This window comes from Mustela nivalis, assembly GCF_964662115.1.
Source record: "Mustela nivalis genome assembly, chromosome: 7".
Classification (NCBI taxonomy): domain Eukaryota; kingdom Metazoa; phylum Chordata; class Mammalia; order Carnivora; family Mustelidae; genus Mustela; species Mustela nivalis.
The window spans coordinates 66,005,786-66,031,810 of NC_139026.1; the positions used below are offsets into that span (position 1 = coordinate 66,005,786).

The following is a 26,025-nucleotide window of genomic DNA, read 5'->3' on the forward strand; positions in this document are numbered from 1 at the left end:
AAGTTTTGGACAAGTAACAAACTCATTAATTCCAAGTAATTAAACTCAATAGAAAATAAAATTCTATTTTAATTAACTTAACCACTTACAACTTTGGAAGTGGTAGACATAATAGATAAAAATACTGAATTGACAGTTAAATTGAATGGAATGTTTCATAGGACAAGTCTTACTTTGTCATTTACTCCAATTAATTTCAAGGTCTTACACCTCATCTCTTTTCTGAGCTGCAGAAACTCTAACTGGGGAATCTAAAGAGATGAATACCAGTTAACCTCCATTTCCACTTTTCTGCAAGCATTGGCTTGGAGAAGTGAGCCCCAGAAAACAGAAAGAAGGATGCTAAGCAGAGTTGAATTAACATAAAGTGAGCCCAAAAGAGAGGAATGGAGCAAACTTTTCAGTTTAGAAAAATACTTCCAAGAACCTGTTTCTAATCACAATTGGCATCTGTAGAAAAGGCATTGGGTGGACAGTAGTTATGTAAAAAAAAAAAGCACTGAACTATATACAGGGAAGTACGTTCTGGACTTAGCCTCCTAAATAACCAAAGTCATTACAGCTGGTCCTGACTTATTTTGACTCACGATTTTTTGAATTTATAATGGTGTGAAAGCAGTAACATACTGAGGAAACCATACTTCAGATTTTGAAGTACTAGTGATATATGATGATACATTTTCATGATACTGGGCAGCCGCAGCCGAAGCTCCTATCCAGCCATGTGATCCTAAGGGTAAACAACCTGTATAATGACAACCACTTTGTACCCATAAAAATATTCTTTAACTTTCAGTACAGTATTCAATAAACTTCATGAGATATTTAACACTTAATTATAAAATAGGCTCTGTGATAGATGATTCTGGCCAACTATAAGCTAATGTTAAGTGTTCTGAGCACGTTTAAGGTAGGTTGAACTAAGCTATGATGCTTGGTAGGTTAGGTGTATTAAATATATTTTCAACTTACGATATTTTCATCTTAAGATGGATTTATTGGGACATAACCCCATCCTAAGTTGAGGAAGATCTGGATTTAAAAGCAACCAATAGGTGCTAATTTGTATAAAAAGAAATAGGAGATAAAATAACAACATATGTATATACATGAATATTAAAGTGATGGCAGAAATAAAATTTAAATACTTTCAAACCAGAAGGAATCACACAGGTCGTCTAATCAGTTCTACTGCCACACCATACAAATAAGAAAATTGCTGAATAATCATTGCCATGATGCATTAGTATGAGAAAATATTTTAAATGTGATGTGGCTTCTAGAGTTAACATGGTGGAGTAGTAACGACCCTATGTTAGTCTTATCCCTGGAATTCAGCTAGATAGTTATCAAATCATTCTGAACACTTGCATTTTCAACCAGAGATCTGATAAAAGAAATGCTGCAATGCTACAAAGAGAAAAGTGGCCACTTCTTAGAAATATTGTCGTCTTTACTCTCTCTTTCTTCTTTTCTTTTCTGGACATAATAACAAGATGGAGAAACTTAATAACAAAAGAAAGAAGAACAGGAGTTAATATGGATATAAGTAAGATGTCTGAACTAGAACTTAAAACAATGATTATAAAGATACAAGTTGGGCTTGAAAAAAGCATTCAAGATACTAAAGAACACCTTACTGTAGAAATAAAAGAACTAAAATACAGTCATGCCAAAGTTAAAAATGCTATTACTGAGATGCGGTAAAAAATGGAGGCTCTGAAAGTGACAATAAATAAGGCACAGGAGAGTCAGTAATATAGAAGACAAAATAATGGAAAATAAGTAAGCCGAAGAGAGACAACTACTTAACCACGAAGGAAAGCTTCCAGAAATCGGTGATTCCATAAAGCAAAATAATATCCAGATAATAGGGGTCCCAGAAGATGAAGGGGAAGGAGGGAGGGCAGAATGTTTATTTGAACAAATTACAGCTGGGAACTTCCCTAATCTGGGGAAGGAAATAGGCATTCAATCCAGGAGGGACAGAGACATCCCCTCAAAATCAATAAAAAGATTGAGGTAATGATAAATGGTTCTCTAACCCCTTACTCTCAGTTTGGAGTTGTGTTTGGACATACAATAAAGAAGCTTGCAAATTTCAGATAAAGAGAAAAACCTGAAAGCAGCTTAGGACAAGAGGTCCATAACCTACAATGGTAGAAACATAAAGCTGACAGCGGACTTGCCCAGAGACCTGGAAGGCCAGTAAGGACTGGCATGATATATTCAGGGTACCAAATGAGAAAAATATGCAACCAAGAATACTTTTATCCAGCAAGGTTGTCATTCAGAATAGAAGGAGAGATAAAGAGTTTCCAGGTTAGACAAAAACAAAAGGAATTTTTGACCACTACACTAGCCCTGTAAGAAATATTAAAGGGGATCCTTTGAGGGAAGAGAACCCAAAAGTAACAAACAGCAGAAAGGAACAGTGACAATCTACAGAAACAGTGACTTTACTGAAAATACAATGGTATAACTTCGTACGTAATTACTTTGAATGTAAATGGACTAAATGTTCCAATCAAAAGACACATGATATCAGAGTGGATAAAAAACAAGACCCATTGATATGCTGTCTATAAGAGACTCATTTTAGACCCAAAGATACCTCCAAATTGAGCATGAGGGGGTGGAGAACCATTTAGCATGTTAATGAATATCAAAAGAAAGCTGGAGTAGCCATCCTTACATCAAACTAGACTTTTTAAACCAAAGACTATAATAGGAGATGAAAAGGACACAGTATCATAATAAAAGGGTCTACCCAACAAGAAGATCTAACAACTGTAAATATTTATGCCCCTAACTTGGGAGCAGCCAATTGTACAAACCAATTAATAAAATTAAAGAAACACACTGATAATAATACAACCATAGTTGGAGACTTCAACACCCCACTCACTGCAATGGACAGATCATCTAAGCAGATGAAAAAGGAAACAAGGGCTTTGAATGACACACCAGACCAGATGGACTTAAGAGATCTATTTAGAGCATTTCATCTTAAAGCAACAGAATACACATTCTTCTTGAGTGTACATGGAACATTCCCCTGAACAGATCACATACTGCATCAAAAATCAGGCCTCAACTGGTACAGAAAGACTGAGATCATACCATGCAAATTTTTAGAACACCATGCTTTAAAACCTGAACTCAATCACAAGAGAAAAATTGGAAGGAACACAAATACATGTTGGTTAAAGAGCACCTTATTAAAGAATCAATCAGGAAATTAGAGAAGAACTCAAAATATACACGAAAACAAATGTGAAAACAGGATAGTTCTGAACCTTTGGGATACAGCAAAGATGGTCCTAAGAGGGAAGTATATAGTAACATAAGCCTTTCTCAAGAAATAAGAGAAGTAGGGTGCCTGGGTGGCTCAGTGGGTTAAACCCTCTGCCTTCGGCTTGGGTCATGATCACAGGGTTCTGGGATCGAGCCCCACATCAGGTTCTCTGCTCAGTGGGGAGTCTGCTTCCCCCTCTCTCTGCCTGCCTCTCTGCCTACTTGTGATCTCTCTCTCTCTGTCAAATAAATAAAGAAAATCTTTAAAAAAAAAAAAAAGAAAGAAAAAAAGAAAGAAACAAGAGAAGTCCCAAATACACAACCTAACCTTAGACCTAAAGGAGCTGGGAAAAGAACAGCAAATAAAGCCAAAATCTACTACAAAGCTGTAATCAGCAACACAGCATGGTACTGGCACAAAAACAGACACATAGATCAATGGAACAGAACAGAGAGCAGATATGGACCCTCAACTCTATGGTCAACTAATCTTCAGCAAAGCAGGAAAGAATGTCCAATGGAAAGAAGACAGTGTCTTCAACAAATGGTGCTGAAAAAATTAGACAGCCACATGCAGAAGAATGAAACCGGACCATTTCCTTACACCATCACAAAAATAGACTCAAAATGGATGAAAGACCTAAACGTGAGATAGGAATCTGTCAAAATCCTAGAAGAAAATATAGGCAGCAACCTTACCTCAGCTGCAACAACTTCTTGCTAGATATGTCTCCAAAGACAAGGGAAACAAATGGATAAAGATGAGGTATATACACAGTAGTATTTTTATTCAGAAAGAATTAAATCTTAGCATTTTCAACAATGTGGATGGAATTAGAGTATTATGCTAAGAAAAATAAGTAAGTCAGAGAAAGACAAATACCATATGATTTCATTCATATGTGGAATTTAAGAAATAAAAGAGATGAACACAGGAGAAGATAAGGAAAAATAAAATAAGATGAAAATTGACAGGAAGGCAAACTGTAAGAGACATTGAACTCTAGGAAACACACTGAGGGTTGCTGAAGGGGAGGTGAGTGGGGTGATGAGGTAACTGGGGGATGGGTATTAAAAAGGGAAACTGATGGAATGAGCACTGGGTATGTTATATGCAACTGATGAATCACTAAACTAATAATAATCACTAAGCCTCTGAAACTAATAAAAAAAATCTGAAATGTGTAAAAACGGGTTTTTTTTTTTTAGTATTTTCAAATTTATATAAAGTGAGATAATTATAAAATTATATCATGGAGATTTTAAATCAAGGAGATTTTTAAAAATCATAAAATAAAAATTAAATCAAGGAGATTTTTCTAAATAAATCATATTAGATTTAATAGTTTCTTCACTGATTCTTTGTACTGAGAAAGGGTATTTTCATTGTCCCCTTCATTCTTAAGACTAACAACAGACTTTTTGTACTCTTCAACTTCTTTCGTAGCAAGGAGCTCTTCTTTATTTACATCCAGATTTTTCTCAGCAGCTTTGATTTGGAGAAGTGTTTCCAGAATATTTTTTTCAGAGGAGCTATTGTTCCATACATACTCTTCCATGTCTGCTTCAGTCTTATCTTTCTCCCATTCTTCAGTTTTCTGAAAGGAAAAAAATGAGTTCTGAAATCTGAGAAATATGATCCAAAAACAAAGTTTTGTTTTTGTTTTAGGGAAAGAGAATCTGTAAAATGTGGAGTCCCTATGGATACTTTGTATGTGAACTTTGATTTCCCTCCCTTACAGCACTGCTATCCACCTGCACCAACTGTTTCAGGACCCCACACTCTGTAATGTGACTACTATATTACCACTCACTAACTCTACAGAATTTATCTGGCTTGCAAATTCCACTCACAAAGCAACACTATTTCCCAAAAGAGACAGAAAACTCATTTTTTGCAGCTTTCTAATCCCTAAACTCTTAACACATCAACACTTGCACATTTCTGAGGTTAATAATAAAGAGTTGAGAAAAGACTGTATTTATCTTTGTAACATGCCTGTGGGGATGACAAGGAATACCAATCATTACAATAAAATAAAAAATATAAAATACATGTGTAATACATGATTTTTAGTCCTAATGACTTCATATATTCTGGAATTTTATTTTGTTATTATCTTTATTTTCTGTTCCTCTAAGGGAAACAATTTTTGTCACTACTTGTTTTCTCTTTTCTTTCTTTCTTTCTTTTTCTTTTTTTTTTTTTTAAAGATTTTATTTATTTATTTGATAGAGAGAGACACAGTGAGAGAGGGGAAGCAGGGGGGAGCAGGTGAGGGAAAAGCAGGCTTCCCTTGGAGCAGGGAGCCCGATACAGGGCTCAATCCCAGGACTCTGGGATCATGACCTGAGCTGAAGGCAGATGCTTAACAACTGAACCACCCAGGCTCCCCACTAACATGTTTTTTCTTACAAAAGTTACTACTATGCTATCTTAGGGAACACTGTTAGGTTTTATAGTAATATAATTCAGATTCGTGATTTAGATGAAGATGTAACATTCTGTGAAAAATCAAGGAACGCAGCTGATAAATAAGCCCTGGTTCAATGAAGTGCTGAATGCCAGCCACATTCTTTTCAAACTAACATATTCTAACATAATATAACATATTAACAATATTTATTTCCAAAATAACATATTCTGAGCTATATACTATTATAGAATCATCCAATATTCTTAAAGCTTTTGAAGGTGGTAAACCCCGCAAATTAGAACATTTCTGAAGTATTAAAAGAAAGATTTGTAAGGCTGTCAAAATTATTTTATCTCTGAAAACTCCTCTTGAAAAAGACCCCAACTTGAGCAGACAGAGCTCCATGTCTGTTCAGAATTAAGTGAGTACCAAGGAGTCGGTTTCCACTTCTGCCTCCCTCCTGTCCCCAACCTCACTATCGAGTCCATGAAAAAAGAAAAAGCACAAGAGGGGTGCCTGGGTGGCTCAGTGGGTTAAAGCCTCTGCCTTCCGCTCAGGTCATGATCCTAGGGTCCTGGGGCATTAGGCTCTCTGCTCAGCAGGGAGCCTGCTTCCTCCTCTCTCTCTCTCTGTTTGCCTCTCTGCCTACTTGTGATCTCTGTCTATCAAATAAATAAAAATTTTAAAAAATCTTAAGAAACAAAAAAGGAAAAGAGAAAAAGCACAGGAAATGCATCCCTCAAAAGGTAAAGAGGAGCCCCACCAACTGCAAATAGGCCCCTGGATATGCCATGGACTCAGCTAACCCCATTTGGGTTAACTGAAGGCAAGGAAAGAGTCTCCTCCACAAAGAACCTTAAGAAAAAGAAATCCTGTTTATATCCTTCAAACTAAATAACCTTTCCTTCAAAATAAACCAATAGGATGTGGAGTGTCTCCCTGACCCTCAAATTCCTTAGCCAAAGGGGCTATACTCACAACTCCCTATATACTGTTTGCCCCACCTCCCTATCCTGAATTTATAGCTGAGGAAAACATCTCAACTAACATTCTAGAAACATATTATCTGGTTGAGAATTAACTCTACACTCCTTTTTTAATCTGGCTGTGATTCACCCCATAGACTTGGCAAAGGGGCGGGGTGGGTGAATAATGTGAAACAACTTCTTGTATCCTGTGCATACAAGCCTGTTGCAAATAACTTCCAACAGCCAAACTCTGAATTTTACATTAAAAAGAAAACTGACAAAATCATCCTACCCTACCTACGTTTTACTGTAATATTTGGGGAAAAAATAAATGTCAGACCCTTAAAAAAAACAAATGCCCTAAATTAAATGTATCTTTGGTCCTATCTACTCTTAGAAGTGCTTTAAATGATGAAACAGCGTCATAGTTTCTTCATAATTCTAACTTACAAATGAGTATCCTTAAGATTCCAACAAATACATTATATAAAGCACTATGTAAAACAGTCAATCTACCTCTTACTTTTTAAAAAAAGTTCTAACCTACTTCATTCTTGACTGCTAGAAGACAATTAAAAGATGAACAATTTAAAAAATTATAACTTTCACCTAGTTTTATGTGGATTTTTTCACCTATTCTGAAATAGATACTTAAAGAGGTAACAAAAGTAAATTCACTGTAATCTTCATCATTTCATGTATCTTCCGCTAATGTTTGGTGTACACAATTCTAGGCTGTTTTGTCAAAGTGTTACAGTGTGCCATGCTATTGATTCCCTTGGCCCTCAGGAGACCCTGGAGCAGCGGTGCACAAGCACCCTCTTCCTTCACTGATCTCAGGAAAGACTTTTCTCTGTGTGCAGCGACACAAAAAAGGTTAGGAAATACTGCACTAAGGGATAACAAACACTTACAGGAGAAAATCATACTGTGTTAAATAGCCAGTGGTAAGTCAAAGTGACTACAATGTGTAGAAGGCATAGTTTCCTACTAATCCTACACAGACACAAAGCAGTGTTGGGCTTCAGCTGCAAGCTAAACAAAACTCATGTTTTCAACAATTCTAATACCTTTAGGATCCAAACTCTGCACAGTTGAATATAAATTCCAAGATAATGATAGTAACAATACCAATAAATTAAATACATATATGCCACGGACCTTAAATGCTTACATACGTTAATTATTTCATATAATTCTTATTAAAACCTACTGGGTTTGATGTTAACATCTCTACAGAAAGAAAATAAAGTAATATGGAAGTTAAATAGGGGCCATAGCCACCTGGGAATGTTTCTGATTTCAGAATTTTTTACATTTTAGAAAATTAATACAGTGCATACACCATATATTTTGTTAACATTTCCAGAGAAGATCAACCACAGGACACCCTAAATCAAATACATCACCATTTTTGCAGCAACATGTATGCAGTCACACTAAATGGGATAAACAAAGGCTGTAAATGTTTTTCATCCGTTCAAGTCTCATTTTGCCACCAAATAAGTTATGAAAAAACTAGCAATTTCCAAAGCTTTGGGGGTTACAGAGTTAGGGTGTGTGTGTGTGTGATTTGCTCAGGATCGCACAGGGAGGTGATATGACACAATATTTAATATGGGCTTTGGTGTTTTACGAACTCAGTTTACATCCTAGCTTCATCACTTACTACTGTGACAGACTTGTGTTACAGAAGAAGTGATTCCAAGGGCTGTTCTGTGAATTAAAAGAGGTAAGGAATAAAAATAAAATAAAATAGGTAAGGAATATCCATGCACTTAGAGCAACCGGCTAAGAGTAAACACTAAATAAATGCTTGCTACGAATAAAACATAGCTTATGAAGATGAATGAAAGAGAGTGGGATTCAAATCCTTGTTAGCCTACCTACAAAATGTGTTTCTATGTCAAGGGCATCACTACCCCCATCAAACAATAAATAGAAACTTTCAGTGTAAATATAAACACAAACCAAATTGTTCGAATGTTCTGCAATTATTCCCACTCACAAAATTGTATCATTATTTTTATAATGTTTAGATAAAATAGTTAAAGAAACAAGAGGTCTTTATTTCTTATCCCTGATATAAAGGTAATGTTTTTCGTGATTGTTGTAACTTCATGTCTTCTTGATAAATGCTATCACTGATTAAATTTTCCCAATTAATTGCCTATTCTTACTAAGTTATCTCCAGTTTTCCTGCAGTCTCCTTCGGATATAGGCATTTTATGTCTAATCAGATGTAGATTAGAAAACACACACACACACACACGCACACAAAATAGCATTCTTGTCAAGAAAAAGAAATTTACTTTTTTGAAGTCCTGAGTTAAATGGAAGAAAATATCTTTACAGCATCTTTAGAATGTCTCTGTTTTTCAAGCAGGAAAAGTAAAAGCTAATTATTATCAATTTATTTACTTTTTGAGGGAAATCTTTACTACTCATTAATGTATAAGCTTTCACAGATGAGTAACAACCAAATAGAGCTTGTCAGTGAAGAGAGAACAGAACTAACTAAAAGAGATGCTGTTCTATAAATGATATATTAGGAAGCTATTCTAAAACATCTTAATCTTTGTCAATGATATAAAGGCAGCAATACTGTCCATACTACTTGTCACGTTAGAATATTTTTCATTTCTAAGAGGTATAAATATAAAATCCTTGGGGCACCTGGGTGACTCAGTCAGTTAAACACCCAACTCTTGATTTCAACTCAGGTGATGATCTTAGGGTCCTGGGATGGAGCCCCCAGTAGGGCTTCCTCCTCAGCAGGGAGTCTACTTGGGAATCCCTCTCTTTCTGCCCCTCCCCCACTCTCACTCTTTCTCTAAAATAAATTTTAAAATCTTAAAAAAAAAAAAAAAAAGATATCAGAGTTACAGAATCAGTGATGACTAGACGAATGTGAATTCCAGGCTGCAAGGATGTGAGAAGGATCCTTCTGAAAATCCTTAAACATTTTCTTTCCTGAGGGCATTTTCCAATTCTGTACAAGACTGGCACTTGGCAAATGCAGGATTCTTCTTGGGTATAGAGGAATACGTGAAATTTGAGCTGTTATACAGGGCTCTATAAAACAGACTGGAACTGAAGAATCCCAAACATGACTGGTTTTAGTTCTGGGGTTACTTATGGAGAAGCTGGGAAATCATAATCACACCTCTAAAAAGCAAAGTAAAATCCCCCATAATCTCAGAATGTTTAGGAGACAAAGTCGTACTAGAAGGAAGAAGTGTGTTTTAAATGCACAACCAATCACCCTTTTTTTTTTAAGATATTATTTATTTATTTGACAGAGATCAAAAGTAGGCAGAGAGGCAGGCAGAGAGAGAGAAGGGGAAACAGACTCCCTGTCAAGCAGACAGCCTGATGTGGGACTTGATCACAGGACCCTGAGATCATGACCTGAGCTGAAGGCAGAGGCTTAACCCTCTGAGCCACCCAGGCACCCCCTACCCCAATCACCCTTTTAAAACATCTACCAGATTCTGTTTCAAGGTTAGAGGTTACCAAGCTAAGCTCAAAACTTCTGAAAAGTACAAATGACTCTACAGCAGATATAGAAGTTGATTAACCAAGTTCCCAATCAAAAGCCTTGAAGGCTATGCCTAAGGAAGAGTTGGATGGGATTAATAACAGTCTAGATAGAGCAGAAGTCAGAATTAATGAATGCCAAAACAGACCAACACAAAACTACATTGCTATACATATCAGATCTGTACTATGAGATTATAACTATGAGATTCTGAAATCTTTTTATATTTTATGATATAACTCCAAGATTCCCAATGATTCTACTTAACAAGTTCCAACAAATCTTTGGAGGATAACTCTTAACATATTTCTTATAGACTGAATGCTTGGGTCTCCGCCCCCCATGCCCACCCTCAATTCTTGTTGGAATGGAACTCCCAAATGGTGGCATTGGAGGTGGGGTCTTTGGGAGATGCCTAGGTCATGAGGTGGAGCCCTCATGAATGAGATTAACACCCTTGTGAAAGAGCTTCCAGAGAAAACCCTTGCCCCTTCTGCCATGTGAGGAGACAGCAAAACGATAGCTGTTTATGAAACAGGAAGTGAGCCCTCACTAGACACCCAACCTGCCAATGCTTTGATCTTAGATATCTCAAACTTCAAAAAAACAAGAAACAAATTTCTTTTGTTTATAAACAGACCAGTCTGTGGTACTGTGTTATAGCAACCTAAATGGAATAAGACAATGTCTTATACAAATAAAAATCAAAACTTATTTTTTAAGTTTGCAATATCAAATTTTGGGAAATTTAGTCTGGATCAATTTTCTTAAATAAGTTTATTTATTTATTTATTATTTTTTAAAAGATTTAGTTATTTATTTGACAGATCACAAGCAGGCAGAGAGGCAGACAGAGAGAGAGGAGGAAGCAGGCTCCCCGCTGAGCAGAGAGCCCAATGCGGGGCTCGATCCCAGGACTCTGGGATCATGACCTGAGCCGAAGGCAGAGGCTTTAACCCACTGAGCCACCCAGGCGCCCCAAATAAGTTTATTTAAAAGCCTATAATTTTCACCATCTAAAACATAATTTTTCTATAACTTCAAACTTAAAGAACTAATAGTGTTAAATTTCACAAAAATAATCTGATACCATAGACTTCCTGATGGAAGAGCACAATACTAATTACACAGTAGTTTTTAAAAAGTCAAAATAGAATCTGATGAAGCTCTAGATACAACTATCAACTTAAAAAATTATAGTATGGTGATACAATCAGCAGAATTCAAATGATGGGAAAGCCCACAGCAAACAAGAGCCCAAGGTTTCTTCAACAAATAAATTGCAATGAAAGAGCTCAACAGACAAAACTCCCTTTCGGTCTGTGACTGCTCCTGCATACTCTTTCACAAAACATTTCCTGAGAACCCACCATGTGCTAGGCAGTACGGGGAGAAGCAGGATGTCTCTAGGTACCCTGGCTAAAAATGAATGTTTTCATATCCAAGTATTTTAGAAAAAGGGTACCTATGCTTGTTCGTATTAGGCATCTGCTGATGAAATAAAAAACAGAAAAAAAAAATCCTCATTATTCAAATACAATAATAATGTAGTGGAACAAAATCCAATTTTTTAAAAAAGATTTTATTTATTTATTTGACAGACAGAGATCACAGGTAGGCAGAGGCAGGCAGAGAGAGAAGCAGGTCCCCGCCGAGCAAAAAGCCTGTTGCAGGGCTTGATCCCAGGACCCTGAGATCATGACCTAAGCCGAAGGCAGAGGTTTTAACCCACTGAGCCACCCAGGCGCCCCCAAAATCCAATTTATAAGCTAATTCTTTTCTTTTCTTTTTTTCCTAATTCTTTCTTTCTTTTTTTAGAGAGAAAGGGCACATGCTAGCAGGGGGAGGAGCAGAGGAAGAGGGACAAGCCAACTTAGTGCTATGCACGGAGCCCAACTGGGGGCTTGATCCTATGACCCTGAAATCATGACCTGAGCCAAAAATCAAGAGTCCAACACTCCATTGACTGAACCACCCAGGCACCTCTAAGTTAATCATTTTCTATGAGGCTAAATACATTTTGTTTTTGTGATTTAAAGGAGTCTATTACAGAAAATTTCAAACACATACAAAAGAGATAGCACTATATAAACTCTCACGTACTCATCAACCAGTCTCTCTCCACCGCACCCCCAAAGATTTTGTTTATTTATTTGAAAGACAGCAAGAGAAAGAGCAAAAGAGATAGAGAGCATGAGTGGGGTAAGGGGCAGGGAGAGAAGCAGACTCCTGGCTGAGCAGGGAACCCAATGCAGGGCTTGATCCCAGGACTCCGGGATCATGACCTGAGCTGAAGGGAGATGCTTAACCAACTGAGCCACCCAGGCGCCCCAAGAGTTTCTTCTTTTGAAGTGTAGCTGCAATATATTAATTTTAAAGTATAAATAATATCATCTTCAAATTACTGGGTGGCAATTAAAAATATCACTAAGCTTAAATTGATCACCATTTAGGCCGAGTTTGATTAACCTATAGACTCCTATTTTAATACTTCAACCACTAAACATTTATAATTTTAGCATTTAATTTGTATGAGTGTGTATATAATACATATACACATATCTGGGCTCTCTTTTTTCTTCCCTGCCTACAACGAGAGAACCTGCTCTGACTACAACCCTAGAGGAAGCAACCTTTCATTCTACACGATCTGTTCTCCTTTCTACAAAGCCTCAATTATTCATTTGCTCAATAAATCTTTATTGCACAACTACCCTGCCAGGCACACACTGTGCTGTCCTGCAATTGCCAGTCTAGTAGGAAACCTGGAGTTGAGTAGGAGCCAATCAAATGGAAGACTGCAACCCCAGCAGAGAAAAGAGCATCCAGAAAGACCTGGAGATAGCAAAGACCTCAGTATAATCACGGAACTGAATGGAGGCCAAGGTGAGGAAAGCAGCATGGGATGAATATAGCTATTAGAATACTTACTTTAGAATACTTACTACGTATGTCAGCACCATACATACAATAATTCACTTAACTTCCACAACAACCCTATGAGGTAGTACTATTACTATCTGCTTTATAGACCAAAAACTGAAGCCCAGACCCATTAAATAATTTGCCAAATCATACTGCTTTTTAGTGGCAGAACAACATATTCCAAGGAACACAGATACACTGTAAAAAAGAATATAAAGAACAAAAGAATAATTTAATTGCATCTATCACCTTTTTGTCCTCTTGTAAGCATAAATTCAATACAAAGAAAAACACTGCATTCCATGCATTGGTCAGTGTATTCTGATGTAACAGAAGGCAAAGAAATAGCTGTTCCACTGAACACACAAAGTTGTCACCTTTTACCATCTTAATTACAGCTCCCTTTGCCTAGAACATGAATCACAGTAATATTCCACTTCTCATGATTATAAGTAAGGCATTGTGCTACATGAGGAAAAAACAGTTTAAGCATTAGAAGAAAATTCAAGTTATTTGAAAATCATAAAAAATAAGAAGAGGTAAATATCCATAGTGGATTTTTTAAAAAAAGAAAGACTACTGCCAATTCTTTCAGTTACCATGGCCAAATGTTTAACTGAGTATGTCAAGGAACTCGATTTAATTCAGATTGGTTTTTTAAAAATTTACTGAATGCTATTTTGTCAGACATTGTACTCGGGGTTGGGAATGCAACAATAAATGAAAGATACGTCCTTCTCCTCAGTAATCTCACAGTCTAACAGGGTCAGTCAGACAATTACCATAGAAGCAATAAGAAGAATGCTAACAGGAGGAGGAGGAAAGGATACACTGATAACTTCTAGGACGGGCTACATCTGAAGTGTATTAAAAGATTCATATGAATCGGCAAGGCTGATCAATTTGAAAAAAAAATCATAAGCAGAAAGAACAGCATATGTAAAGTTATAAAAGAACACATTATGTTCATTACGGCTGAGATACAGAATACATAGCTTATATTTCCTGAGAACTGGTAATGAGGTGGCAAACTGTTGTGAACAGACAGGCTATGTAGGTTAGATTTTATCCTGGGTAATAGGGAACCACTCACTGAAGGACTTTATAAAGCAATATGACACAATAGATTTGCTTTTTAGAAACAATTACTTTAACAGAAATCCAGAAGATAGACGGGATGGGAAAATCAATAAGGCTATTATAGTTAAAAGATGATGAAGACTCAGAGTGGTAGCAGTAGGCAACAGGAAGAGAAAATATTTTTAAAGGATGTAATATGATGTTTTCCCTGACAGCAAAGAGAAGTGTCACCTTAATTGTGCCATCATCCAAGAATACAGAACAGCTGCCTATTGCCTAACACATCAAGTCAAAAAAGTCTGTATCATGGACAAATTTTTTTGCCCTTCTTCTTTTTTTTTTTTTTAATGATCTTATTTATTTATTTGAGAGAGAGAGCAAGTAAGAGGGAGCATGAGAGGGTAGATGGTCAGAGGAAGAAGCGGACTCCCTGTGGAGCTGGGAGCCCAATGCGGGACTCAATCCTGGGACTCCAGGATCATGACCTGAGCTGAAGGCGGTCACTCAACTAACTGATACTAGACACATATACAAAAACCATCTTAAAAGAGATATACCAGCCTTCTGTGTAGTTTCTTTATTAAGAAGACTCAAAGATTGGGGAAATTATTCACAATCAGAACTTATATCAGACTCCTCTGTGGAGACTTTAAAATGAAACCTTCCTGAATTTCACCACTAGAGATGTTAATTATGTAGAGTTCATGGATCCGTAATTTAAAAAAAGCTTCCCAGGTGAGTCTAATGCAACCCCTCCCTGAAAACAGGTTAGGGGGATAAATTTTCTTTCTTTTTTCTTTTTTAAAAAGATTTTATTTATTTGAGAGAAAGAGCACAAGCAGGGGGAGAGGCCAAGGGAGAGGGAAAAGTAGGCTCGCCCCTGAGCAGGGCGCCTAATAGAGGGCTTTCCATCCCAGGACACTGGGATCATGACCTGAGCTGAAGCCAGAAGCTTAACCAACTGAGCCACCCAGGTGCCCTGGAAATAAATTTTCAACTGTCAATTGTTCAGTTTGAGAACATAGTAAGCTAGCAGCTAAAGTGCAGATTTGATTTCATCTCCTATTTAATAATCTGTTTTAATAGAAGTCAAAGTTGAATAACACTAAATATGATACCATGGGAAGAATATGAACTTTGAAGCTGCAGTTCAAGTCTCGAGTCCCTCAGCCAACAAACTCTGTAAACTTGAGAAAAACTATGTATCTCTCTAAATCTTGATTTCTCAATTTATATCATGAAGAGGTTGTAACAGATAAATCTGATTCCTGATCTTCAAAGTCAGTACTAATTTAAAATGGATGGGCACACTAAACACTATTGTGTTCAGAAAAAAGACACCATTTTAAAGCACTTTTTAAAAATGGAGCTCCTCAGAGCACCTGGGCAGCTCAATCAGATAAGCGTCTGCCTTCGGCTCAAGTCATGATCCCAGGATCCTCGTATGGAGACCGGCATGCGGCTCCCTGCTCAGCGGGAAACTGCTTCTCCCTCTCTCCCCTGCTCATCATGCTCATCTCTCACTATTTCTCTATGTCAAATAAATAAATAAAATCTTAAAAAAAAAAAAAATGGAGCTCCTCTCTCACTCCTCATCCCCTTTTTGGTTTCCTTTTTATTTTTATCTAGGGTGATCATTTGGAAAGCAAAGGTAAAAAAGAAAGAGACACAGGTGACTCCTGGAGCAAGACTAAAAATTTCTTTTAAAACGAAAGCCAAGGGGAGCCTAGGTGACTCAGTCAGTTAAGTGTCGAACTCTTGATTTTGGCTCAGGTCATGATCTCAGGACTGTGCTACCAAGCCCCACATCTGGCTGGGTGCTAGATTTGGAGCCTGCTTAAGATTCTTTCTTTCCGGGGCGCCTGGGTGGCTCAGTGGATTGAAGCCGCTGCCTTCGGCTCAGGTCATGATCTCAGGGTCCTGGGATCGAGCCCCGCATCGGGCCCTCTGCTCAGCAGGGAGCCTGCTTCCCTCTCTGTCTCTGCCTGCCTCTCTGCCTACTTGTGATCTCTCTCTCTCCGTCAAATAAAATAAATAAAATCTTAGGAAAAAAAAAAAAAAGATTCTTTCTTTCCTAGAATGAATGAAACAAGATGGGATTGGGAGGGAGACAAACCATAAGTGACTCTTAATCTCACAAAACAAACTGAAGGTTGCTGGGGGGAGGAGGTTTCCGAAAGGGGGGTGGGATTATGGACATTGGGGAGTGTATATGCTATGGTGAGTGCTGTGAACTGTGTAAACCTGGCGATTCACAGACCTGTACCCCTGGGGATAAAAATACATTATATGTTTATAAAAAAGAAAAAAAAAGAAAAAGAAAAAAAAAGATTCTTTGTCTCCTCTCTGCTCCCTCTCTAAAAATAACAATAACAATAATAAAAATAAAAATAAATTAAATAAAGGCCAGATGTGCTATTTGCCTGGAATCAAGGAAAAGGTAGCAAGTAAGCACTCTTTATTGTTACTGCTCTACAACAATGCTCAGACTCATCATGGGAATCCAATTAATGTATTTAGTTATTTTTTTCTTTAATAAACACTGTAATATTAGTTTATGCATAATTAGATTACTCAGAAGTTTATGCATAAATACATTTCACATTGAAGAGATGTACCCTGTTACAGCAGCCATTATTTTTCTATAATACAGAGGATACTACCATAGTCAAATATAAATTAGCATCAGGAAATAAACTCATAGAAGCAAATGTTTGTGGAAAACTTCCAAAACAATAAGGAATTAAGAATACTTTGTAAATATTTGAGAAAACATAATCAAATGAAAAGCAAACCTAATCTACACATAAATCATACACCCATGAAAATTAAGTATCTCAAACTGTTGCAAAGATATTTTTTATAAACTGGGCACAATTATGATTGCTGATTATTAATAATTTTCTCAATAGATCATTAAGCTAGAACAGTAAGCTAATCATTGCTAACATCTAACAAGTATGCTACGTTTTTACTAAAAAGGGAGTTTGATACTTTGTCACCTTACTTTTGAAGACTTGTACTTCAAAAGGTTATGGAAATCGGGCACCTGGATGGCTCAGTGGGTTAAAGCCTCTGCCTTTGGCTCAGGTCATGATCCCAGGGTCCTGGGATCTAGCCCTGCATTGGGCTCTCTGCTCTGCAGGGAGCCTGCTTCCTCCTCTCTCTCTCTGCTTGCCTCTCTGCCTACTTGTGATCTCTGCCTGTCAAATAAATAAATAAAATCTTTAAAAAAAAAAAAAAAGGTCTATGGAAATCTAAAAGAATGGACAACTATTATTAAACATTCAGTGTTCTTACATAGCACTGACCTAGATACTATGAAGAACAAAATACAGTAAGGTTGGATATATGCTAATGAGGACCTTATGATGAGTCAGAAAGACAAAACATATATGGAATAACAAAAACACACATGGGAAACAGTCAACTGTTTCCAGTCATACATGGCACAACTGTCTGTGGTCAAGGGCCCTATTAACCAATATAGATGAGACAGTATAACTTGCTATTTATGTGAGATAGGAGTTATGCAAAGAATAAAAGGCTCAAATTCATCTGCTGAATTAATATCCAAAATATATGAAGAACTCATAACAACTCAAGCAGAAAAACAATTTGAGAATGAGAAGATCTAAATACCCACTTTTCCAAAGACATACAGATGGCCTAAAAGACACATGAAAAGATGTTCCACATCAGTCACCAGTGAAATGCAAATCAAAAGGACAATGAAAGACAATGAAAGAACACTTCACACCTGTTACAATGGTTATTCTCAAAAAGACAAGAAATAACAAGTATTGATAAGGATAGGAGAAAACAGAACTCTGTGCACTGCTGGTGGGAATGTAAATTAGTACAGCCACTGTGGAAAACAGTACAGAAGTTCCTCAAGAAATTAAAAATATAACTATCACAAGATCAAGCAACTCCACTTCTGGGTATACATCCAAAGAAAAGGAACATTAACTTGAAAAAATACCTGCACCCTCAAGTTCACTGCAACATTATTTACAATAGCCAAGACATGGAAACAATCTCTGTGTCCAATGATGGATAAACCGATAAAGAGTTAAGTGTGTATGTATGCAAGCATACATACATATACACTATGGACTATTATTCAGCCAAAAAAAGAAACTCCTGCCATCTGTGACAACATGAATGGCTCTTGAAGGCATTAAGCTAAGTGAAAAAAAGTCAGAGAAAGATATATAACATATGATCTCATTTATGTGTGGAATCTAAAACACCTCAACGTATAGCAACAGAACAAACTGGTGGCTGCTAGAGGCTAGGGTTGAGCAAAGTGAGTGAAGATGGTTAATAGGTACAAACTTCCAGTTAGAAAGCAAATCCTGGGGATGTCATGTACACCATGATGACTATAGTTAATAATACTGTACTGCATATTTGAAAGTTACTAAGAGTAAATTTCAAAAGTTCTCATCACAAGAAAAAAACATTTGTAACTATATGCAGTGATGAGTGGATGAATGTTAACTAGACATAATGTGATCATTTCATAACATATGTTATGGAAGCATTACACTTTACCACCTGAAACAAATATAATATTATACACATCAATTATATCATAAAAAATAGGCTCAAAGCAGGTATCAACTGAAGTGTTGAAGGATATACAATAAGTAGAAAAAATTAAAAATTAAATAGTAAACTATACAACATAGTAAACTATACAACAACACTTTTGTAATATTTACTACTAAACCTTGTTTCTACTAGTGTTCCTCAATGGAAAAGACAAAGTCTTCCTCCTTATATAATAAACCCCATATGCAACAACACCAAGCAAGTAATAGGCAACCAGTAAACTTTTACCCCATCAATCAATAAACAGTTCATTTTAATGAAAGCACACCTGACATTTGCTATATGGATGGTTTACTATTTCATAAACATTAAAAAAGTGAAAGGGGTACCTTCTTAAACAACTAGTAAAATGCTACCTCAGCTCAATTTTGCCCTCTGGATACAATTTTACACTCTGTAAATAAGCCATACAACCTGTTCACAACCTGGCTCTGACTTGTTTTCCTGGTCTCAACTCCTTACCTCTGCCCTATCAGCCTTACACCCCGGCCACACCCAACTTCCGCCGGCTCTCTACATCCACAAGGCCAGAGTCCTTCACCCACTGCTCTACTGCATCTTCCTATTTATCTTCCAGAACCAGTCACCAGTTCTTGTGAAGCTTCCAGGGAGAATTAATACTCATCGGTGGCTCTCACAGCACCGTGTTCCTACCTCCGTTACTGAGTGAAACCAACTATGTTATAACTTACTGGTTCTCTCCAGAAATAAAGGTACCTAAAGGCAGAGCTCTTTCACTTTGATAGTCTGAGCAATACCTAGCACTGTACCTGGTACACAAGACAAAATTACTGCTGAATGCAGGAAAGAGTACACAACATTACAAACATCATTCAAGAGTTCTTTACTATCACCTGGAAATATACGTTCATTCCATGTATTCCACACATCATAAGGAACTCACAGCCCAAACATTAAATGGTGATGATGGAGCTGCAAAAGGACTCTTCATTATCAGATATATCTGCAATAACGTCTGCTTTAAAAATGAACTTTTTTTTTTTTTAAGATTTTATTATTTGAGATAGAGAGAAAGGGAGAAGCAGGATCCCCACAGAGTAGGGAGCCTAACATGGGGCTCAATCCCAGGATCCTGGGATCATGACCTGAGCTGAAAAGAAATGCTTAACCAACTGAGCCACCCCACTGCCCCTGAACTTCTTACTTTAACATGAACTCTTTACTTCAAAAATGAACTGTTTAAAAATGAACTCTGAGGGGCGCCTGGGTGGCTCAGTGGGTTAAAGCCTCTGCCTTCGGCTCAGGTCATGATCCCAGGGTCCTGGGGTCGAGCCCCACATTGGGCTCTCTGCTCAGTGGGAAGCCTGCTTCCTCCTCTCTCTCTCTCTGCCTGTCTCTCTGCCTGCTTGTGATCTTTCTCTGTCAAATAAATAAATAAAATCTTTAAAAAAAAGAAAAGAACTCTGAGTGTGAAATTACCCGACTCAGAAGTTTGTTATGTGGCTTTCCAGAACCAATTTAGTATAAAGCTAGATGTATTTTTGACTGGCAATAAGACTATCATGGAATCCACATAAGACAGTTGAAAATTCAAATTTAAAAAAGGAACTATAAGTAATTAAATATCAAATTATTCAAGAATCCTTGGAATTTGATTTCAGATCTCTATAAAGTAAGTGTTTTTTTCTTCCCCCAGTGTCTATCTTTTGTGCAAATCATTTTACAAAATGTTTCATCTGATCATTTCTTAACCAAATTACTTGTGGAAGCTTTAAAGAATATCATGGCACGAAGTTAAAATCTAGGAAGTTTTGTTATTATCAGCATGTCAGAATGCTGAGAAGGATACCTGTTCTAAAAATTCAAACACAATAGGGTACAGATCTGATTACCTATATAAAGTCTCTGTCAAGTTAAATGAGAATAAATGAATTTGAAATCCAAAGACAAATCTTTCTTCCTTTTAGTATTAACAATAATGTTAATAGCCACCATTTACTGAGAGCCTGCTACCTGCCAGACATTTCATGCAAATTCTACCCGAAAACACTTAGAAGAAAAGTGAACCTAGGAGGCCAATAGCTGGCCAAAGCTACATAAGAAGTAATGGAATTCAAATCCAGGTCAATCAGGTTCCAAAGGATAAAAGTTAATTCACTCCTATGCTAACAACATGTCATACTGAAAGACTGAAACAAATTTCTACAACTCTCTTTCCTTCTTTGAACTGCGGAAGGATAAATGGTCTAAAGCATGTCTCATCACCTCCTAGCACTGCCATAACCATTCTTTAACTCACTGCTTGAAGTCTACAGTATGTGAAATCTATGCTTTTCGACATCTACTTTGATACTTCCAAAGTTAAACTGTTTGAATAGCATACAGTAGTAATTTCTTTATCCTCAAGTCTAGATGAACACGTTTTCATAGAAGTTTCCGAACTGTGTGCTACATAAAATCAATTACTTTCCCCTCAACACTTAGAAGTAACCTCCACAAAAAGGTTAAAAAGCCAGAAAATTAAGAGCAGCTTACTTTTAGGTATTAAATACTCCGAAACTAGTTAAAAAATAAAGAAACAGATTAAAAGGGGGTTCTCTAAATATTTGATTAAATACCAGTTTGCTAACATCAATTTTAAGTCTGAATTCCAGAAAGAAAGGAAAGAGAAGGAAAAAAGAACTTCAATTCAATAAAAATTCTGTTCCACCAGCTCTGCAAAATTTCACAGCTCATCTGCATTCTCTTAAAGCTTCTTCATTGATGGTACTTATTTAGAAAGGATTAAGAGCCAAGTTTAATACAGAAATTATTTAATTATATCTGTTTAGGACAGATGTATGTGGCCACTTATTCTGGCATCAAAGTAATTAGCATTAAAGATCAAAGGCTACTTGTGTGAATCCAGAATACAAACTTGTTTGGATTCTATGTCATGGAACCACAGAAAGAATCCAGTAAGTCAACTTTCACTGAATTTATTTATGCCTGTCATTTCCTTTGGGGCAAATTCAATTTACAGGCTGCTGGCAAAAGAGACTCAAAACTGGTCAGTTTTTATTGTTTGGTATTAACTCTTTCAGGATCAGCCATAGAGCTATAGCTAATTCAACCATGTTGCTGGTTCAAAAGAGAACTTAATTACATTAAGCCAAAGGCATTTATAAAATCAACTGACAGGAAAGAGAGATTAACTGCTATTATGATGTTGCTCCTGAAGCCAGGAACTAGAAAATCTGGATAAAGTATGATAATTAGAATACCTCAGAAGAGAAAAGCTACCAGCTACTTTTTGTTCTTTAGTAACCTGGCAACAAAATTTCCTTTTCTTTTATTTTCCACTTAAGCTCTTGTGCTACAGTTTTACTGTTATTATGAAGAGAATGCTGTGAGCAGTCTGGAGAATGGTTGCATGTGTTTACTCAATTACAACAACTCAGGGATGGCAGGAGATTCCCAAGGGCATCTAATCCAACTATCTATCCACAGAGAGTGATCCTTTCACCACCATATCTCCATTAAGTAGCCAAAGGATGGAACGTTCTCTACCAATTAAAAGTAGCACACTCCATCTTTAGAGGACTCTCTTAGAAAGTTTGTACTCAGTGACAAAGTCTGTTTCTCTATTACTTTTACCTTGTTGTATACCTAAAAGTCATGAAAAACAAATCTAACCTTTCTTTAATATGAAGTCCTTCAAACATCTAAAGAGAGTGACACTCTCCTATCTCCATTCCTTCATATGTTCCTAATAGAAAATACTACTGAGTCCCATGTCTGTTAGGCAAGCTGCAAAAAAATTAATTTATGCATATTTTAAATTATTTTAATTTTTAAAAATAAGATTTAAAACTTTGAGTTACCCAAACATATTAGATACCAACTTTAAATTAGTAAGTTGATGCTCAAGCAAAAACTTCCTTATAAATAAATGTGTATGCCTGTATTAAATCTCAAAAAACTCAGACACAAGACTATTTTTAATACTAAAATTAAATAAATAATTGCCCTTAATTGTCTCTGATGTAAACTAGGGAAATGTTCACACAAAAGGCTATGTGTTAACTAAAAATTTTAATAAATATTTAAAATACCTTTCTATAAAGTTTTGGGGCTTTGTTATGAAGTTTATTTGAACAGCAGGATGCATTCTAAATTCTTGAGTTATACAGATGAACTCCCTTCTATAACTTTGATAACTTTCAGCCAAAGTCAAACAAAAGAAAAAAAAAATTCAGATCTTCTAAACGAAGACAGAAACTCTGAATTTTAAAGGCATTTAGTATTTGGTCATCTGATTTCTGTAAGATGGAACTGAGATGGACTGCATAATCTATTTCAAGGTCCTCAATTTCAATGTCAGTAGAAATTATTTATAACATTTCATCTGTAGTTTAGTGGTTCATTAAATCCTCAACCGACTAACTGTCATAGACTGTTTTGAAATGTTAACACCATCTAAATTATCCTGACAAAATTATTAAACATTCACACACAATCACTTACCCAAGACTCATGGTATAAAACTGTTAGCAGATAGAGTGCATAATCATAATTCTGTCTCTTTAAAGGGCACCTGTAAGAGAAAGAGAGAGAAGAAGTCAAAATTTTAAAAATTCAGTACATAAAATAATTTGCAAAATATACAAACACTAAATACAAAGGATAACTTAGATTCAGGTATTCTCTATATTCAGGGAATATCCTACCTTTTATTTCTCTTTGTTTTCATCACTAATGGGAGTTATTTGTATCTGATAATAGTTTTACACTATTTTTTGATATGACTGTGTCCAATCTAAGTGCGCTTCACAATCTTGGGGCTAAGAGTCTGCTGGACAGTGTGATTGTATCTACAGAGTTCATTTTAAAAACAGAGATAGATTAAAGACAGTGGCTAATCAAAACGTTCATCTTGATTTCTCCAGAGCCACGTTTTTAAAAAATGAGCTACACTATTCAATGCTAAACAGAAGTTGTTGTATTTAAAATAGAATTAATGGGGACGCCTGGGTGGCTCAGTTGGTTAAGCAGCTGTCTTCGGCTCAGGTCATGATCCCAGGGTTCTGGGATCGAGTCCCACATCGGGCTCCTTGCTCGGCAGGGAGCCTGCTTCTCTCTCTGCCTCTGCTGCTCCCCTCCCTACTGTTCATGCTCTCTGTCAACCACTCTCTCTCAAATAAATAAATAAAATCTTAAAAAAAAAAAATAGAATTAATGACCAAATACTACATAAAACTTCTATATATATAGGAGATAACAAATTAAGTTTTTAGAAATCATTAATTCCAATTTCTTTAAATATAAAATAAAATCATCATTTGACAGGAGCACATGGGTGGCTCAGTAAGTTAAGCATCTGCCTTTGGCTCAGGTCATGATCCAGGGTCCTGGGATGGAGTCCCATGTTGGACTCTGCTCAGTGGGGAGCCTGCTTCTCCCTCTGCCTGCTGCTCCCCCTGCTTGTACTCACTCTTTCCCTCTTTCTGTCAATTAAATAAATAAAATCTTAAAAAAAAACAAAAAACCATCACATGACAAGTCACTTTAACAGTACTCTGTTTATTCTATATATTTAGGTTTAATAGTTCTCTAAATAGTTGCTACCATAAACACACACACACACCCACCAACACTGGAAAACTTAGGGAAAAACTCTGTCAGATACTTACAGAATTTCAAAGAGCAACACTTTAAAAGTAATTTTTTAAGCTGCACAACTAAAAACTCAACCTTATTTTACATTTTCTAAAGACAGTAAAAAAGAATATTACTAATATATCTCAAATCTATTTTCCCCCATACTATAATACTCTAAAACCAGGGTTCCCAAGTTTTTTCCACCCCACATTATTGCCTTCATTTATATATGCCATACTACTTCTTCTCACCATTAAGAAGGAGGACATAAAACTTAAATGACTTCCAAGAGCTTTGAAACTAGAATGGGAAGGGAGAGAAGATATCTGCCCACTTGCTTTTCTCTAAAGGCAGGTCTTTATATTTTGACATAATTCAGAAACAGCCAAATATGGTAAGATAAAAATAAAATAATCCTGGGGCACCTGGGGGCTCAGTCAGTTAAGTGTCTGACTCTTGATTTTGCTCAGGTCACGATCTTGGGGTCACAAGATCATGCCCCGTGTTGGGCTCCGTGGTGGGCATGGAGCCTGTTTAAGATTCTCTCTCTCCCCCTTTCCTTCTACCCTTCCCCGCCTTCCAGAAACAGAAATAAAATAACCCTTTTGTAAAAACATACCAATAACCCTTCTTCACCTCAAATAACACAATTTATAAATTCATGAGGTAAATTTAATACTGTTTTTATGAAGCAAATTCACTAAAATTCTTATTTACAAAATTGCCTGGGTAAATTAAATTTCTGTATTTAATCATTTAAATTTTGAACTGAAAGATCTTTGACTTTGTAAAAATCAGTTTAAACCTTAATCACTAGCAAATCACACTTTTGTTCTCTTCTAACATCTTCCCTGAGTCTTATTCACATGGATGTATTAGAATCCAGACTGAAAAATAACAATAATAATTTAACTAGGCAGTTAGGCAAGCCTCTCCATGTCCATAAAGAGGACAGCAACAGTAGACTAGTGTGAAGATATTAAACACATGAAATGTAGGTGGCTGGGTGGCTCAGTTCTTAAGTGTTTGCCTTTGGCTCAGGTGATGATCCCAGGGTCCTAGGATGGAGCCCTGCATCGGGCTCCCTACTTGGTGGGAAGCCTGCTTCTCCCTCTTCCACTCCCCCTGCTTGTGTTCCCTCTCTCACTGTGTCTCTCTCTGTCAAATAAATAAAATCTTTAAGAAAAAATAAAATAAATAAACACATGAATGGGACAACTTCACTGACCTAATACGTTAGTTTATGTTAATGTATAAGGCTACCCCGATTTTTTTTTATTGTTTTAATTTCTTTTCAGTGTACCAGAATTCATTGTTTATGTATACCCCGATTTTCAATGTCATTTCTTAAGGAAAGGACTGCCAGAAGACTGGAAGATAATAAAACAACACAATGACCAATAAAAACAACACAATGACCAATTGGCTGAAGTTTTCTTTACCTGTCTGTTTTGATGGTAAGTACATCTGTAGTCTTGCAGCATCGCTCTCCCACAAGTTTAATGAGTTTCTTCTTTGCATGATCATCTAAATTCAAACTGGAAAGTTTAACATTAAAAATACAAGAAAAAGTTAT

The 26,025-nt window shown here is 36.5% G+C and overlaps 1 protein-coding gene across 1 annotated transcript in view; it reads right to left on the reverse strand.

Annotated features, from left to right (window-relative positions):
• Positions 1 to 4,625: 4,625 nt before the first annotated feature.
• The window catches only part of LOC309870251 (small ribosomal subunit protein mS35-like), a gene marked incomplete at both ends in the record, with an annotated part of 42,406 nt that continues 21,006 nt past the window's right edge, over positions 4,626 to 26,025 (reverse strand). Inside the window, 3 exons of the mRNA XM_082742436.1 lie at positions 4,626 to 4,895; positions 23,316 to 23,385; positions 25,892 to 26,001. Coding sequence (XP_082598562.1) covers positions 4,626 to 4,895; positions 23,316 to 23,385; positions 25,892 to 26,001 — 450 coding nt within the window. The remainder of the gene's footprint in view (positions 4,896 to 23,315; positions 23,386 to 25,891; positions 26,002 to 26,025) is intronic.